This window comes from Girardinichthys multiradiatus, chromosome 2 (genome assembly GCF_021462225.1).
Source record: "Girardinichthys multiradiatus isolate DD_20200921_A chromosome 2, DD_fGirMul_XY1, whole genome shotgun sequence".
Lineage (NCBI taxonomy): Eukaryota > Metazoa > Chordata > Actinopteri > Cyprinodontiformes > Goodeidae > Girardinichthys > Girardinichthys multiradiatus.
The window spans coordinates 17,874,614-17,890,573 of NC_061795.1; the positions used below are offsets into that span (position 1 = coordinate 17,874,614).

At 37.4% G+C, this 15,960-nt stretch overlaps 1 protein-coding gene across 2 annotated transcripts in view; it reads left to right on the plus strand.

Moving 5' to 3' along the window:
* parvb (parvin, beta) overlaps positions 1-11,958 on the plus strand; it is a 21,113-nt gene extending 9,155 nt beyond the window's left edge. For both annotated transcript variants that reach the window (XM_047391606.1, XM_047391613.1), the window contains exons 2-13: positions 1,329-1,418; positions 1,877-1,947; positions 2,043-2,145; positions 4,040-4,180; positions 8,237-8,352; positions 8,628-8,686; positions 8,810-8,829; positions 9,217-9,278; positions 9,392-9,460; positions 9,722-9,823; positions 9,913-9,985; positions 11,189-11,958. In XM_047391606.1, coding sequence (XP_047247562.1) covers positions 1,329-1,418; positions 1,877-1,947; positions 2,043-2,145; positions 4,040-4,180; positions 8,237-8,352; positions 8,628-8,686; positions 8,810-8,829; positions 9,217-9,278; positions 9,392-9,460; positions 9,722-9,823; positions 9,913-9,985; positions 11,189-11,265 — 983 coding nt within the window. In that variant the 3' untranslated portion in view covers positions 11,266-11,958. The remainder of the gene's footprint in view (positions 1-1,328; positions 1,419-1,876; positions 1,948-2,042; positions 2,146-4,039; positions 4,181-8,236; positions 8,353-8,627; positions 8,687-8,809; positions 8,830-9,216; positions 9,279-9,391; positions 9,461-9,721; positions 9,824-9,912; positions 9,986-11,188) is intronic.
* Positions 11,959-15,960: the final 4,002 nt, after the last annotated feature.

Genomic DNA, 15,960 nt, shown 5'->3' on the forward strand with positions numbered 1-15,960 from the left:
ACAATTAAAGCAAATATTCAAACATTTCATTTCTATTTCACACAACTGGCGAAACACAAATAAGTTGGTACTATTGCTCACCTAACTGTGAATACTCTATGTAATAACTCTGTTACACACTATCATAAAGATGGCCATGTCTAGCCCAGAAGTCTTTTCTTTGTGGCCCATGAAGTATGGTTCAGCACAGCTTGTTGTAACGACTGTGGTATTACCAGGCCTCTGCCGAAATTGATGATATGCTAAAGAAGTCTTTTAGCCATTTGAAACCAATGTGTTTGAGCAGGTTCTAAAACATACAGAACACCGGCCCTCAAGGACCACAGTCAGATGCCATTGGATTACTAGAAAGTTAAGCATGGTCTGATGCAGGGATTAGTTCAGTATTTGCTTAAGATGATGATACCTAAGCCAGATGGAGGGATTGTTCATAATACGTGATTGGGCTTGAGTTGAATGCTAAAACACAGTAGTCACACAAAAATAATCTACATGCAATGTAGTTAGCTCATTAATATACAAGAAAAACTGAAATGGCCTATGCATAACTTTGAGTATCATTTAGAATGTGTTCATTTTTTCTTGCAAATTCTTGTTAAATGTTAAAGCTGTTTTAGTTTTCTGTGCGAAGCAGAAGTTTACTGCTTCCGTGTTAACTGTTGAAATAACTGCCCTGCATTTATATATAATGCAATAAACCTAAGTTGAAATTAAATCAGACTAATACATATGGCCCTGAGTTGCACAACCAACTTTCACAGCAAAGTAATTACAGCTGCACGTGTTTGGGGTATGTCTCCAACTTTGCATATTTATTAAACTCTAAACACTATTGACCATTCTTATTTCCAAAACAGTTCATGCTCAGTCAAACTGAATGGAGAGCATATGTAAAAACGAATTTTCAAATCTTCCACTAATTTTCATTTGGATTTCATTGGGCTTTGACTAGGCCTTTCTAAGAAATAATTCTGCTTTGATTCTGTCGGAGATCTGGCTGAACAAAAAATGCATAAAATGCTGTTGATGTGTTGTTGGTTTATGTTCAGAGTCTAAGCCTTACTTTGACAAAGTGTATTTATAAAACAGGTTGGTAGGTAGCTTCCTCTTTGATAAAGAAGAAGTGAAAAAATTTGACGCCACAAAAATTTTGTTTCCTATTTTTATCCATTATGTTTCAGTATGGTTGAATTTATGTTATGTACATTATTTAATTTTAATTTTTTCACCTTAAGTAATATTTTGTAATACTAATTTGTTTTGCTAATTCTTAAAGCATGTTTGCTAATAATCTATATGGTTTCTGTGTACTGTTCATGTCTCACCAGTGAGTGATCTCCACGAGGAGGGGAAGAATGCTATCAATGCACCTCTGCTTCCTTCAGCAACTGAAATCCATCCAGAGGACACTCTGCTAGGTACGAACCTTTTCTGCATATCCAGTTTTGGACCTGAAAAACACACCCCAAATACGCTAAGTTATTTTAAATTAGACGATGAGTTATGATTGTTTTATCATTGTTTCCAGTGCTTCAGATGCATTTCTGAAGTGTGTCAGAGGCTAATCAGATCTCAAATGCTGATAATATGACTCTGCTGACTGTTTGTGTGGGGTGGGGTGGGAGGGTTGACGGTGGAGCAGAAGGATATGAAAGTGGGTGGAGTGCAGATGCCTTTGTACTCAGTAAAATGTGAAATCACCATTGACACAACTGTGGGAAAAACATTGTGTGTCATTTTTGTGACTGTAAAGTTGTATTTGAAGGGAAACATTTCAGGGGGCTGTCATTACCATTATATGAATAAACTAATAACTGCTAATTATCACTTATTACTTTGATATTTAGTAATTATTATTGTGATATTTTTCGCACAGAAGAAAATGCTGAAAGGATCATGCTGGACCCCACGTCTCGGGAGAATCCCATATTTATAGATCTTGTGAAGGTAAATCAGATTGAATCAGATTTTGTCTCTGGAAACAAAAATGATATAGACCCAGAGCAAAGTGAAATATCCTAATTGCAGGCTGGATTTTATAGGTACTGATTGACTGGATCAACAGCGAGTTGGAGGAGGAGAGGATCATAGTAAAGGACCTGGAGGAGGACTGTTACGATGGACAAGTACTACAGAAGTTATTTGGTAGGAAATGGTCACACATTTAACCGGTTTGAGTTGACACCGACCAACCCGCTGGCAGGTTGAGCTGTGTGTGGTGTATTTAATTTTTTTTTGTTTGATCACAAGTAAATCAGGCATAGTAACATTTGCAATAGTGCCACCACTTGAAAAATATTCTTTTATGTCTTACCTGTACACGGGTACCAAACGTTTGCATTAAGACCTCATAACTGTGGAGCTATACTTGATTTATTTCAGGTATGTAATTTCAGGTGGAAGTTGCTTCTAAAACCCTTAGGGCTTAACAGGTTAACAGAGAAGCCTATAAATAAAACCTCAGAGGAGGGTCATAATGGTAGAAAACGTGTTAAGGCTAGTTTCACTCATGCTTTATTCATGTGTGTTTTAAAAATGTAATGTAGATTAATTTCTTGCTGTCCTGTTTGCTAGTTAGTCACCAAAAAGATAACTAAAACATCATGGCTCCTGAAACAACAGCATTATCATCAATCATTGAACCCGATGATTGTATCTCTAGAAGCCATTTAACTGAGAAAACTGCAAACCTTAAATTCAATTAAATGTTCTTCTCATTCAGCGATGTGTAAAATTATTGCATTAAAAGCATCATTCAGTTGTCCAATGAGAAAAAATTTGTTTTGTTTTAGATGCTGTAGGATGTAATAAAGCATCAGTTTATTTAACATCTCCATACTTCTTTTCACTACTGTGTTATTATACAAATTAGCCTTTGAGAAGAAATTCATTTATCAGGAATCAGTGTTTATCCCCTTCATGAATAACAACCTCACTCAGTTGAAGTGTTTTCAATTCATTTTATCATTAAAAAAAATTTGAAGTTTTCTTAAAATGGTTTTTCACATTTTCACTTATGGCAATAGATTTTAAAATATATTTCTTATACTTCTCTTAAATAAAAGGAATAATGTATAATGAGTAAAAACTATAGGACATATTGTTTAGCCAGAAGCGTCTCACACCATTGAAGGACTTGCAAGATTTGCAAGAGCTGCTCAGCATTTCCAGTTGTCCGGTTGGCCATTTTGGTTTTTAAAGAAGTTTTTTATGCACTTACACTAGTTGGCCAGTAGGAGACACTGCATGGAATGATGTTCTTGTGTCCAATGACGGTAGCTTATATACAATAATACCATCAATACCCAGATATTTGCAAGAAAATGGCTTTTGCATAGCTGTTCAGTTTAGTGACCACTATGCGTGAAAACAACCCTGTGTATTTCTTACAATAATAACACACTAAACAGCAAGAATGTTCACATTTAAAGCCATATGTTCTTCAGCTGTTACTAAGATCTCAGAAAAGAGTTGGATTGCTCAGCAGGAAGCCCCTCTTGGATAGTTATGTGTGATTTCTTGCCCTGTTAGCTTTCACACTCCTTCATCACGCTGGCTCCTTATGCAATCACAGTGTTTTGTTGCATTTGTTCTGCTGCTGGCTACTTTATATGTGAACTAATATTTGAACCCACACATTTGAGCTCAGACTCCTAAATCCTCCTCCTCACTTACTGATTAAAGCAGAGCAGCCATCTTGCATAAGTTACTGCAGTTGTCTTTTTTCCTTGAGTATTGAATATTAATATTAATGCATGAACAAAAATTTGGCTTTTTATTCTTTTCCTATGATGCTTCCTAATATCAGTCAGGGATGTAATTGGAAAGTTTGTGTCTTTGTTTTCAAAGCTTACAAAACAAAAAATTAAACCCTAATTCAGCACAGAATATATTTTCCACTTTGTTCTTGATAGCGTTGCAATACAGCAGTGTTGATTGTGACCAAGTTTTTATATTTGCCTTTCCACTTTGAAGTGTAAATCTTTACCATTTTTCAATGTAATTGTACTTTTTTTTATGTCTTTCCTGTTGGTGACAGAGAAGTTGTCGGGTCGGAAGCTGAACGTAGCAGAGGTTACCCAGTCGGAGATTGGACAGAAGCAGAAGCTTCATACAGTTCTGGAGGCCGTCAACAATACGTTAAGGCCTCACGGCTGGATGGTTGAGTGGAGTGTGGATTGTGAGTTTGACACCCTTTTCAGTCTGTAATTTCCTGAAGTAAATACACGTAAATGATGCGTTTGAGAAAAGTTGAGGAGCTCAGTGGGTCCACATGTAACTGAGAATTTGAAGTTTAAGCTGCTGCAAGAAAAAATGTATCACATTTGTTAGAGTAGCCCGAGTATATTAATTTTTATGTGTGACACTCATTAAACAGAGCTGAGTTTCTTAATTAATTTTTAAAACCCTGACTATTTCCTTCTATATACAGTTTAAATATTACATTTTCACTAAATTATGCAGTATTTCAATTAAATTCAACTCAATTCAAAAAGACTTTATTCATCCTAAAGGGAAAATAATTGTTGTTGTTGCTCATGATATGCAAGTTTCTCCAAAGAGCTGTTGTAGATGTTGATGGATGTGGGCAGGAATGATCTCCTGTTGCAGTCTGTCTTACTGCAGATCTGAAAGAGCCTCTGGCTGAAGACACTCTGTTGTTGTACAATGAGGAGGATGTTCAGGGTTCTGCATAATGTTCTTAATTTTATGAAGAATCCTTCTTTGCACAATGTTTTCCAGTGATTCCAGAAGAGTCCCAGAACAGAGTCAGCTTTCTTTATCAACTTGTTGAGCTTTTTTAAGTCCCTGGCTCTGATGCTGCTTCCCCAGCAGATGATGGCAGAAGAGATCACACTCTCCACAACAGACTTATAGAAGATATGCAGCATCTTGCTGCAGACACTGAAGGTCCTCAGCTTCTTTAAGAAGTACAGTCTGCTCTGCTCTGTTCTTGTAGTCTTCACTGTTGGATCTCGATTCCAGTCTGTTGTCCAGGAGGAAGAGGAAAAAGGAGCATCAGCATCTTCTGACTTGGCTGAAGGCAAACATGTAGAAGCAGAAGGGTCCATGGTGGAAGATAAAACATTTGAGGTGTGACAGAAAAGCTGTGGGTCAAAGGAGGGTGGGATGTCTGTTTGGCTGTGAGCAGGAGAGGAGGATGCTGAGCTTGTTCCTGAACTGAACCTATTGAAGAATGTGTTTAGTTTATTGGCTCTGTCCAGACATCCTTCGGTCCATTCTTCTTTCTGCTTGAAGCCCGTGATCTTCTTCATCCCTGACCACAAATCTCTGATATTGTTTTGCTGGAGCTGCTCTCCAGCTTCTTCTTGTACACCTCCTTGCTGTCTCTTATATTGACTTTAAGTTGCTTCTGTATACCCCTCAATAATTATCTGTCTCCCACTCTGAAGGCTTTTTTTCTTGCTAAGCAGGTCTTTCAGGTCACTGGTGATCCAGGGTTTGTTATTGGGGAATCATCTAACCGTTCTGGTGGGGATGGTGGTATCCACACAACAGTTTATATAGTCAGTCACACTCTCAGTCATGGCATTGATGTCTTCTCCATGTGGTTGGAACAGTGCATCCCAGTTTGTAGTCTCAAAGCAGGACTTCTTCAGCTTCCTGTGACCATCTTCTCACAGTCCTCTTTATTACAGGTTGCCTCTGAACAAGGGGCTCATAATTCGAGCAGAGAAAAACAAGGTTGTGATCTAATTTGCCTAGAGGAGGTCTTGGTGTAGAGACGTATGAGTCCTTGACATTTGCATTAAACAGATCCAATGTTTTGCTTTCTCTGGTAGAGCAGCTGACAAACTGTTGAAACGTTGGAAGTGTACCAGAAATTGAAGCATGGTTAAAATCACCAGATATTTTTACAAATGCATCGGGGTGTTGTGTTTGTAGCTTAACATCAACTGCGCTGATGGCATCACATGCAGTGTCGGCAACAGCTAAAGGTGGAACGTAAACTGTTGCCAAAATAACACTGGTAAACTGTCTGGGTAAATAATATGGATGAAAACTTACTGCCAACAGTTCAATATCTGGACTGCAGAGATGACACTTCACAGTATCATGTCCTGGATTACACCATCTGTTGTTCACAAGTACTGCCAGTCCACGTCCTTTGCGTTTGCCGCTCCTCTTTAAATCTCTGTCTGCTCATATGGTCAGAAAGCCTGGCAGAGAGACGCTGAAGTCGGGGATATGATCCTGCAGCCATGTCTCAGTGAAACACATAATACTGCATTCCCAATACTCTGGCTGGGTTCCTTGTAGGGCTTGGAGTTCATCCAACTTGTTTCCCAACGATCTCACATTGCCCATCATGATCAATGGAAGAGATGGTTTGAACTTTCTCCTTCTCTCTCTTCTCTTAGCTCCTGCTCTGTATCCACGGCGCCTCCTTTTCAATTCATCTGGGATTTGGGGTTGTATTTGATGTATTATTTGAGCTTTTGAGATATTAATCAGTTGCTCCCAGCTGTAAAAAAACAACCCCGTTGCCATGGTGACGCGTCATAACAATTGTCCTGAAGTAAAACAGTATCAGCAAAAATCTTTCTAGCTGCTCAGCATCCGACACCAAAGAGGATAAAAGTCCAAAAAATTTCAATTTCATCCACCACAAGAGGAATTTGTGTTGTTAAAAAGAAATAATCAGAATAACAAGTAACAGAGCCACTCCAACCTGCTGCCCCCTTGAATGGCGCAATTCTACAATAATTTTCAGTCATTGCTTCTTCCTTAATTACAAAGTCAGCCGCAGTCTTTCTATTTTTCGGTCATCTTTTAAAATGTATCATCCTTGCATCTGCCCATTTGTGTGGGCATTATCAGTATCCGACATCAGAATACACTATACTGCCAAAAGTATTCACTCATCTGACTTCACACACATTTCAACTTCAGTGACATCCCAGTTTTAATCAATAGGGTACAACATGATGTTGGCCCACCGTTTGCTCTTCTCTTAGGCCAGGCTTTTCACAAGGTTTTAGAGTGTGTTTATGGAAATTTTGGACCAGAGGCACATTTATGAGATTAGTTGCTGATATAAGAGGCCATTTCGGCCATAATGTATTCTTGCTTTTGAATACGCTATCTTACACCCTCACATAAGCTATCACAGCCTCTTACTTTAGTGTATGTCAAAGAGTACGATAGAGTATGTAAAAGCAAGAATAAATTATGGCCTCAACGACCTCTCGTACGTCTCCACTACTATAGGGTTTTACACCACTGGATCTGAAGCTTTGCATTGCGCTTGATGTTGTAAGGCTTGGATGCAGCTGTCCAGCCCTGAAAGCCCAGTATATAAAGCTCTCCATGCACTGGTCTTTAGCTAGTCTGAAGGCCACTATAAGTTCAGAGGTTTTTTGCTAGTGACGAGATAAGGTAGGTGACCTCTGTGCACTGTGTACCTCAGCATTCACTGACCCCGCTCCGGGATTTTACGTAGCCTACCACTTTGTTACTAAGTTGCTGTTGTTTCTAATTGTTTCCACTTTGTTTTAATTCCAGTTGAATGTGGAATGTTTAGTAGGGAGGAAATTCAGTCTGTCGTGGAAGATGACCGCTCACACTGAGCCAGGCTCTGCTGGAGGTTTATTCCTGTTAAAAGGGAGTTTTCCTTTCCACTGTTCCTACCTGCTCATACAGGAGGAGTGAATGACTTAATGCAATCTGCTGGGCTTCTTTAGATAGAAAACTTTTTAACCAATTTAAATAATAAACTGAACATGACTGCAGTGTTACTAGGGTCAATTGCAATCTGTCTGTATGATTGGATTGAATTAACCTTTTTTTTTTGTAAAGTGCCTTGAGACGACGTGTTGTTATATAAATAAACAAAATTGAAATTTCACTTGTTGCCTAGATGGCATATGACCTCTTGTGACTTTTACGTATTAAGGGATTTATAAGTATTTAGATGGTTTGCCATCTAAATTTGCAATGTAACAAAGATGTGTTATTGCCAACACAGCAGCTGTAGCCAGATGTAACAGTTTCATTAAAACATGATATTTGACAGCAAAGAAATAAAGAAGCTGCAGCAAAAAAGACATCATGACATAATGTGTTTATGTCTTGCATGTCATATCGTCATGGTGAGAACTGGCAATGTTGGCATATATTGCATGTTTTCCTGATATTGCACAGCCCTAACTAACATTAAATTATTGTTAATGTTAAAGGAACTCACAGCATTTTATTGTCGTTGTCTTTGCAGCAATCCATTCAAAAAACCTGGTGGCTATCGTGTACCTGCTGGTTGCTCTCGCTATGCACTTCCAGGCTCCCATCAGACTACCTGAGCATGTGTCTGTACAGTTGGTGGTGGTTAAGGTAAAGTTTCCAGTCAACTTGTAGAATCATTAAAAACTATGAAGGCACCTTTGTTACACATATTGTCTGTTTATTGGGATGCATGTTTAGTACATTGTGCTACTCTGTAAGAATGAAGATCTTAATGCTCTGTACACAGCCTGAGTGCCCCCAAGGTTAAATAATTATTAGCTAATTTTATCAAATTATTATTGTCTTTAATTGTAATTCAAGTAATATAAATCAGCAATATTGGTTATTTTGTTTAGTTGCAACTTTGATTTCTGTTCATACAGAAGAGAGAAGGCATCCTGCAGACCGCCGTAGTGACCAAAGAGTTGACCAGCACTACAGAGTAAGAGCTGATAAGTGCCACATTCAACATGTTTATGGGACCTGTTGCAAGTGGTCAGTGTCTGTAAGAAAAGAACAAACAAACAAACTATTTTATTTTTCATTCTTTTGTTTTTGTTTCCAGAATGATGATGGGGAGATTTGGTGAGTTAAAGCAACATGTAACATAATCTGTGATATAATTTCCCTCAGTTAATAAAAGCTCAAAGAAATAGTTTAGCACCTTGGAAAAAATTTTGAACTGAGTATTTAAAGGCTGAATCTGTAGAGCTCACATTTACAGCACACAGAAGGAAACAGGGCGTGTAAATGTGCAGGCTGACATCTGATTTAATTTGTTAAATATATATGATATTAGCGTCAGAACTGCTATTTGCAGTCATATAGATTTGGTTCAAAAGAAGTAAAGACATCCTAGTTTAGAAACAGACTTAACAATAATATAACCTTATTTAATCAGGTTAGAGTAAAACTATCATAATGAGTCACCAATAAGGGTTTGTACCACCTTTAAGTTGTTTTTCTTTTCAGAGAGGGATGCGTTTGATACTTTGTTGGATCATGCTCCTGACAAGCTCAATGTTGTAAAAACGGTAATAAAGTCTCAACATAATCAGTGGATATTACATGTTGTTTCTAAAATTGTGTTTGTTTTTTAAGATTGCTTTGTAAAAAATGCTGAGCAGCTTTTGGATTCTGTTTCCAGTCCCTCATCACCTTTGTTAACAAACACCTGAACAAGCTGAACCTGGAGGTTACTGAGCTAGAATCTCAGGTAGGAGGAATTAATTGCTAATGGACACACACTGATTATCAGTATCACAGTGTAGCCAAGAAGTTATTTATATTATTTTATGTGTTATGTTTGCATCTATTTTTTGTCATTCTTTTCACTGGATGACATTTTTAAAGCAAATCCCTTAATGAAGCTGAAAGGTGATGTGCTCTATTTAGGATGTCTGTCACATGCGAAAGCATGTATATCTATATGATATACCGGTATGTTTATAACATAGAGGTGTTTGTATTTCTTTAGTTTGCCGATGGAGTGTACCTGATTTTGCTGATGGGACTGCTGGAAGGCTATTTTGTCCCACTGTACAATTTCTTTCTCACCCCTGAAAGCTTTGAGCAGAAGGTTGTCTCACCTTTAGAAAACTGAAAATCAGAAACATTTATGTTTGTTTTAGGTGAGAAACATTAATTGTCAGTTTTGTTCCCACTTAGGTCCACAATGTGGCGTTTGCTTTTGAGCTGATGCAGGACGGAGGCCTGAAGAAACCAAAGGCAAGACCAGAAGGTACTCTACCATTTCACCACCTTATTACAGCTGCATTTGGAGGGTAAAATCTCCAAAACAAAAAGGGGGAGAGGGGCTAATAATAGCCCCAGAAAAAGCTGTAGTGGAAATGTGCCTTATGTGGAAAAGCACCTCATGCCCACTGTTAAGTATTTATGGAGAATCTGTGATGCTGTGGGCCTGTTTCTTCACTAAAGACCATAGGAATCTTGGTTAGAATTGCATGGCATCATGAACTCTTTTTTTCAAAGGTGATATTTGTTATTAAATGCACTCGAGTGAAAAGGTTTCATTGTGAGAGGATGCTACTGCACTATAAGATACATTTATTTTAAGGTTTTTTACACTTTCTTACCAGAGGAGTCAGTAAGTGTTCAGGAAACTGATTGTTTACATCTGCTGTCATTAGCATGATCATCCAGTAGGTGGAGACCTTGACCTAATGTCTACCCAGGTGATTTATCTGCTGTGCATTAAATATAAAAGACGTTACCTCAAAACTCAGTTATGGCCAACTAGAATGATGTAGTTGTTGCTTAAGAATCATTTCATAATTATTCCAGCTCAGTTTTCCTCTTTTATGCCCTGGAGAACAACTGAAGCTTAAGATCTTTTATTTTTATTTTGTTCTTTGCAGTCATAATGCAAATGTCCTTTTTCTTTCAACAACAAAATCACCTCTTACAAACTCTGCTCTCAGCATTTGCACTAACTTAACTCATTCCAGCTCTTGCAATCATAGCTGCTGTGATTATCGTCTGCCTTGTTCAGGTTTGTGCACACCTGCAGGTTTTATTATCGGCAACAACTGAGACCTTGAGCAAAGAAATGTAAATAATAGGATACTAAATCTAGGCTTGATGCAGCGGTACTGCTGTTATCTGACTGGCCTCAGTTAACATAGACCTTGTTCTGATGATTAATTCGGTTTAGTCGCTTATGTAGCTCACTGCGACACCTCCAAAAAAGAACAGAAACCCACTTTGTGCTTTTGAAATTCTCAGTTAGGAATAACACGACATATGATAATCATTTGCAAATTCTTGGGATCTATTTAAGGCTGCAGCTCTGTTCCAAAATTACAAATAGTTGATTCAAGGAAAACAGTCCTACACTTATCACAGACCAGATTAGTAATGTAAATATACCTTCACGTAAGAGCAGTCTCAAACTAATTTCAGTTGTTTCTTATATTTTCCCCAGATGTCGTCAACTTGAACCTTAAATCCACTCTCAGAGTCCTCTACAACCTGTTCACCAACTACAAGAACTCGGACTGAGTCTGTTTCCCTTACATTACTCTGAACACAGAGTAACTCTGAACACACTGTAATGATGTTAGCTCAGGCTAACATCATTACAGTGTGGACACTGGAGGAGACCACCTGGGACTGAGAGACATCATCATTATCTGCAACCCAAAAACCCCCAAGAGGACAGGACAAAATAAAGCTCAGAACGTTCTTCTTTAATCATCCCTAAATGTCACTTTTTATTTATTCCATCCTCGAATGTTATCTGCAACGCAAGAAGCAGCGTGACCTTTAGCTTTGCATTTCAATACAGCCATCACGGAAAAATTATGACGTTGGAAAACATTTGTATTAAAGTGAGCTAATTACCTTCAGTGTCAAATATTCTTCAGATATTTTCAAATGTGTCAGAATTCTTTAGCTTGTCAATGCATTTTTAATAAGTCTAAATAAAATTTACATTTTAGATAGAAATGCTTTTTTTGTTGCAAAAAAGCCAGAAGCTGGTTAGAACTGCTTGTTATATTTTATCTTTTCAGGTACTTGTTTGGCATATGCAAAAATCAAACCGCTACCATAACTCTGAGAGATGTACGAGATACAATGCAGTTTGTTGAAAACTTGTATGTTGTAAAATTAAATGAATGTAATAATTTTCATTTCAAACTCAAATTTAATTTAAAATAGAAAAAAACACGACAAATAAACTGATTAAACTTGTTTTTGTTGTTCGTTTTTTCTTTTCCCTTTCAGATAAGATTCCACCATTTAGTAAACATATCATACCATTTTCAACCCCATTTATAAGGCTTGAAATCCCACTTTTTAAACCTGAGAGAGCACACCGGTGAAGTGAAAACCATTTCTGGTGACTACCTCTTGAAGCTCATCAACAGAATACCAAGAGTGTGCGTAGCAGTAATCAAACCAAAAGGTGGCTACTTTGAAGAACCTAGAATATAAGACATATTTTCAGTTGTTTCACACTTTTTTGTTCAGTATATAATTCCACATGTGTTAATTCATAGTTTTGATGCCTTCATTGTGAAGCTACAATATTCATAGTCATGAAAATAAAGACAACTCTTTGAATGAGAAGGTGTGTCCAAACCTTTGGTCTGTACTGTATATATATATATATATATATATATATATATTATATATATATCATATTTTATAACCTAAAACTGAAAAGGCTTTGGGACAACATTCGTTATTGTATAGAAACTGATATACATATAAAAAAAAACTGAGGCATCAGGATGCTCTGGAAAAAGCACAGACATGATTCTTTTGTTAAAAACCTCTTCATGTGTTCAAGAAAACCTCTTAAAACCATTTTCAGTAAAAGTTTCTGGCTGTATCTACAAACACAGCAGAGCTACTACCTTGTAAAGAACTGATACACATAAAGAAGACTTAGGTAAGATGTTTCTCTCTGTTTCTGGTCCCAAGTATGGTTACAGAAGAGACTGAGTGATTCAATTCCTCATGAAGGTAATGGAAGCTGTATTCTCTTGCCACAACAAAAGATAGAAGAAGGATAACTGAAATGTTTCCCAACAGAGTTCACAGGTGAGGGTCAAGTATAGTTGGAGATGAGTAACTTACACATCTATGAAGGCACCATCAGAGTTGAGTCATTAATGCAGGTTTTAAACAAACATTTGCTGCCATGCAGACAGAATCATTAAGCTTTATTTATTTCTCTTAGAATATGCCAAGACCACTTTCTTTTGCCAGTTAATACTGCAAAAGAAGTCTTCAAATGATAAATCAGCTTACAGGATGCAAAAAAAAAAACTGCAGTAAAGGTAAAAACCAAAAAGATCTAAATCTAAACATGACAAGAATAAAGATAAAAACACATTTCAAGTAACAAAATAGAAAAGAAAAACGATTATAATTTTTTCTGTTCTCACACCCACAGTCTTGTCAGAATAAGACTATACAACATTGTCTCTGTGTTCTATCAAAGAAAATAGTAAATTCTCTCTAAAATAATCACTGTCAATAATTTAGTTTGGAGCACAAACACCATTAGATACTGAAAACTGTTTTCACTTGTAGTTGCTGAAGTTTTACAAGCACTTTTCTCGATAGCTAGAATGAAAATAATAATATGATGGCTCAATTTTGACATAAGATTAAAAATATTGTTTTCCACCTTTCTGGCTTTACACTAAACTAAGCTAAGATAAGCTAATAAACTAAGCTAACTAGATGCTGGCTGTTCGTTAGCATCTGTGTTGCCAAGATAGACCTAATATCTGCCTTGGTTTTCTACAACAAAGCCAAATAAATAAATGTACAGATACATTATGTTACAAAACATGCCAAAAGTGTACACATCTCTGTTACAATTTCCGGTTTTTGTGACTTAAGAAATGCGACGATGATAAATAATTTCCATACTTTTTCAAAGGAAATAATTTGATATTTATCAATATCAATTATTGATAATTGATACCAATATCAATAGCAATTCAACTTGACAACAAAAAAAATTGTTCAAAGGAAAAATATAGAAACATAAAAAATGGCACACCCTTTAAACTAATACTTTGTTAAAACACTGTGATTTAATTTAAACGTTCATCCTACATGTTGACTTGGTAATACTGTTCACTCTCCCTCCTTTGCAAAAGTTCTCAAAATCTTTCAGACTGTGAGGACATTTCCGGAGTCTCCATAGATTTTCTGTCAGACTTGGTTCTCAACCTTGGCAAGGTAATTTTAAAGCTTTGGTTTGCAGCTAATGAAGCCGCTCTTTGGTTGATTTGGATGTTTACTTAAACTGCATGTGCTGCTGAAAAAATGAAATACCTCTTCATCTTCACCTTTCTTGGAAAGGTGCACACACAGATTTCTTGGGAGATACCTGAAGGTTTTTGGTCAAAGCTACCTGATATTTGTGACAATTCTTAATTCATCCACCTTGACCAAGTCCTCATTTCCATTTGAAGAAAAATAACCCCAGATCAGGAAGCTGCCAGAACCATATCTTTGAGGGGGTGTTGTTCGTTAGATGATAAATGTTATTTTTACATCAAAAGTACATTTTGGAATGTAGCCCAAATGTTCAAGTTTGATTTCAATAGACCAAAAGTATATGCCAAGAGGTTTAAGGATACTTTAACTAGGCCTGGATGTTTTCTTTGGAAGAAAGGGCTTCTGTTTTGTAGCTTTATTGTTTAATCTGGACATGCGCAGATTATAGGAGATTAGTTCTTGGATACTTCTGCAGCTCCTTCAGTGATGCTGTGGATTTTATTTACCCTGCTTGATACCTTTGTAAAATTAAATTTTTTATATCTTTTGTGACCTCTCTGCAAACTATGATTTTAGTTAAAGGATGCAGATTCATCAGATTGTAATTGATGACAGGGCTTAATTCAAAAGGTCTGAATCCTGAAAATAAATCAAACAGCATGTGAAATTTTAAGCAAAATATTGCAAATTTTTTATTGTAGTTCTTGTAACAGATTTGTTGCTCAGATTAATTTTTCATGACAAATTTCATGTTTATAAAAAATATATTTAAATGATTTATACAAGATTTACGATGTAAATATGTCTAAGTAGTAGGGACAGTGAAGGACACTGACCTGCCCTATACAGGTCCTTCTCAAAATATTAGCATATTGTGATAAAGTTCATTATTTTCCATAATGTCATGATGAAAATTTAACATTCATATATTTTAGATTCATCGCACACTAACTGAAATATTTCAGGTCTTTTATTGTCTTAATATGGATGATTTTGGCATACAGCTCATGAAAACCCAAAATTCTTATCTCACAAAATTAGCATATCATTAAAAGGGTCTCTAAACGAGCTATGAACCTAATCATCTGAATCAACGAGTTAACTCTAAACACCTGCAAAAGATTCCTGAGGCCTTTAAAACTCCCAGCCTGGTTCATCACTCACAACCCCAATCATGGGTAAGACTGCCGACCTGACTGCTGTCCAGAAGGCCACTGTTGACACCCTCAAGCAAGAGGGTAAGACACAGAAAGAAATTTCTGAACGAATAGGCTGTTCCCAGAGTGCTGTATCAAGGCACCTCAGTGGGAAGTCTGTAGGAAGGAAAAAGTGTGGCAGAAAACGCTGCACAACGAGAAGAGGTGACCGGACCCTGAGGAAGATTTTGGAGAAGGGCCGATTCCAGACCTTGGGGGACCTGCGGAAGCAGTGGACTGAGTCTGGAGTAGAAACATTCAGAGCCACCGTGCACAGGCGTGTGCAGGAAATGGGCTACAGGTGCCGCATTCCCCAGGTCAAGCCACATTTGAACCAGAAACAGCGGCAGAAGCGCCTGACCTGGGCTACAGAGAAGCAGCACTGGACTGTTGCTCAGTGGTCCAAAGTACTTTTTTCGGATGAAAGCAAATTCTGCATGTCATTTGGAAATCAAGGCGCCAGAGTCTGGAGGAAGACTGGGGAGAAGGAAATGCCAAAATGCCAGAAGTCCAGTGTCAAGTACCCACAGTCAGTGATGGTCTGGGGTGCCGTGTCAGCTGTTGGTGTTGGTCCACTGTGTTTTATCAAGGGCAGGGTCAATGCAGCTAGCTATCAGGAGATTTTGGAGCACTTCATGCTTCCATTTGCTGAAAAGCTTTATGGAGATGAAGATTTCATTTTTCAGCACCACCTGGCACCTGCTCACAGTGCCAAAACCACTGGTAAATGGTTTACTGACCATGGTATCACTGT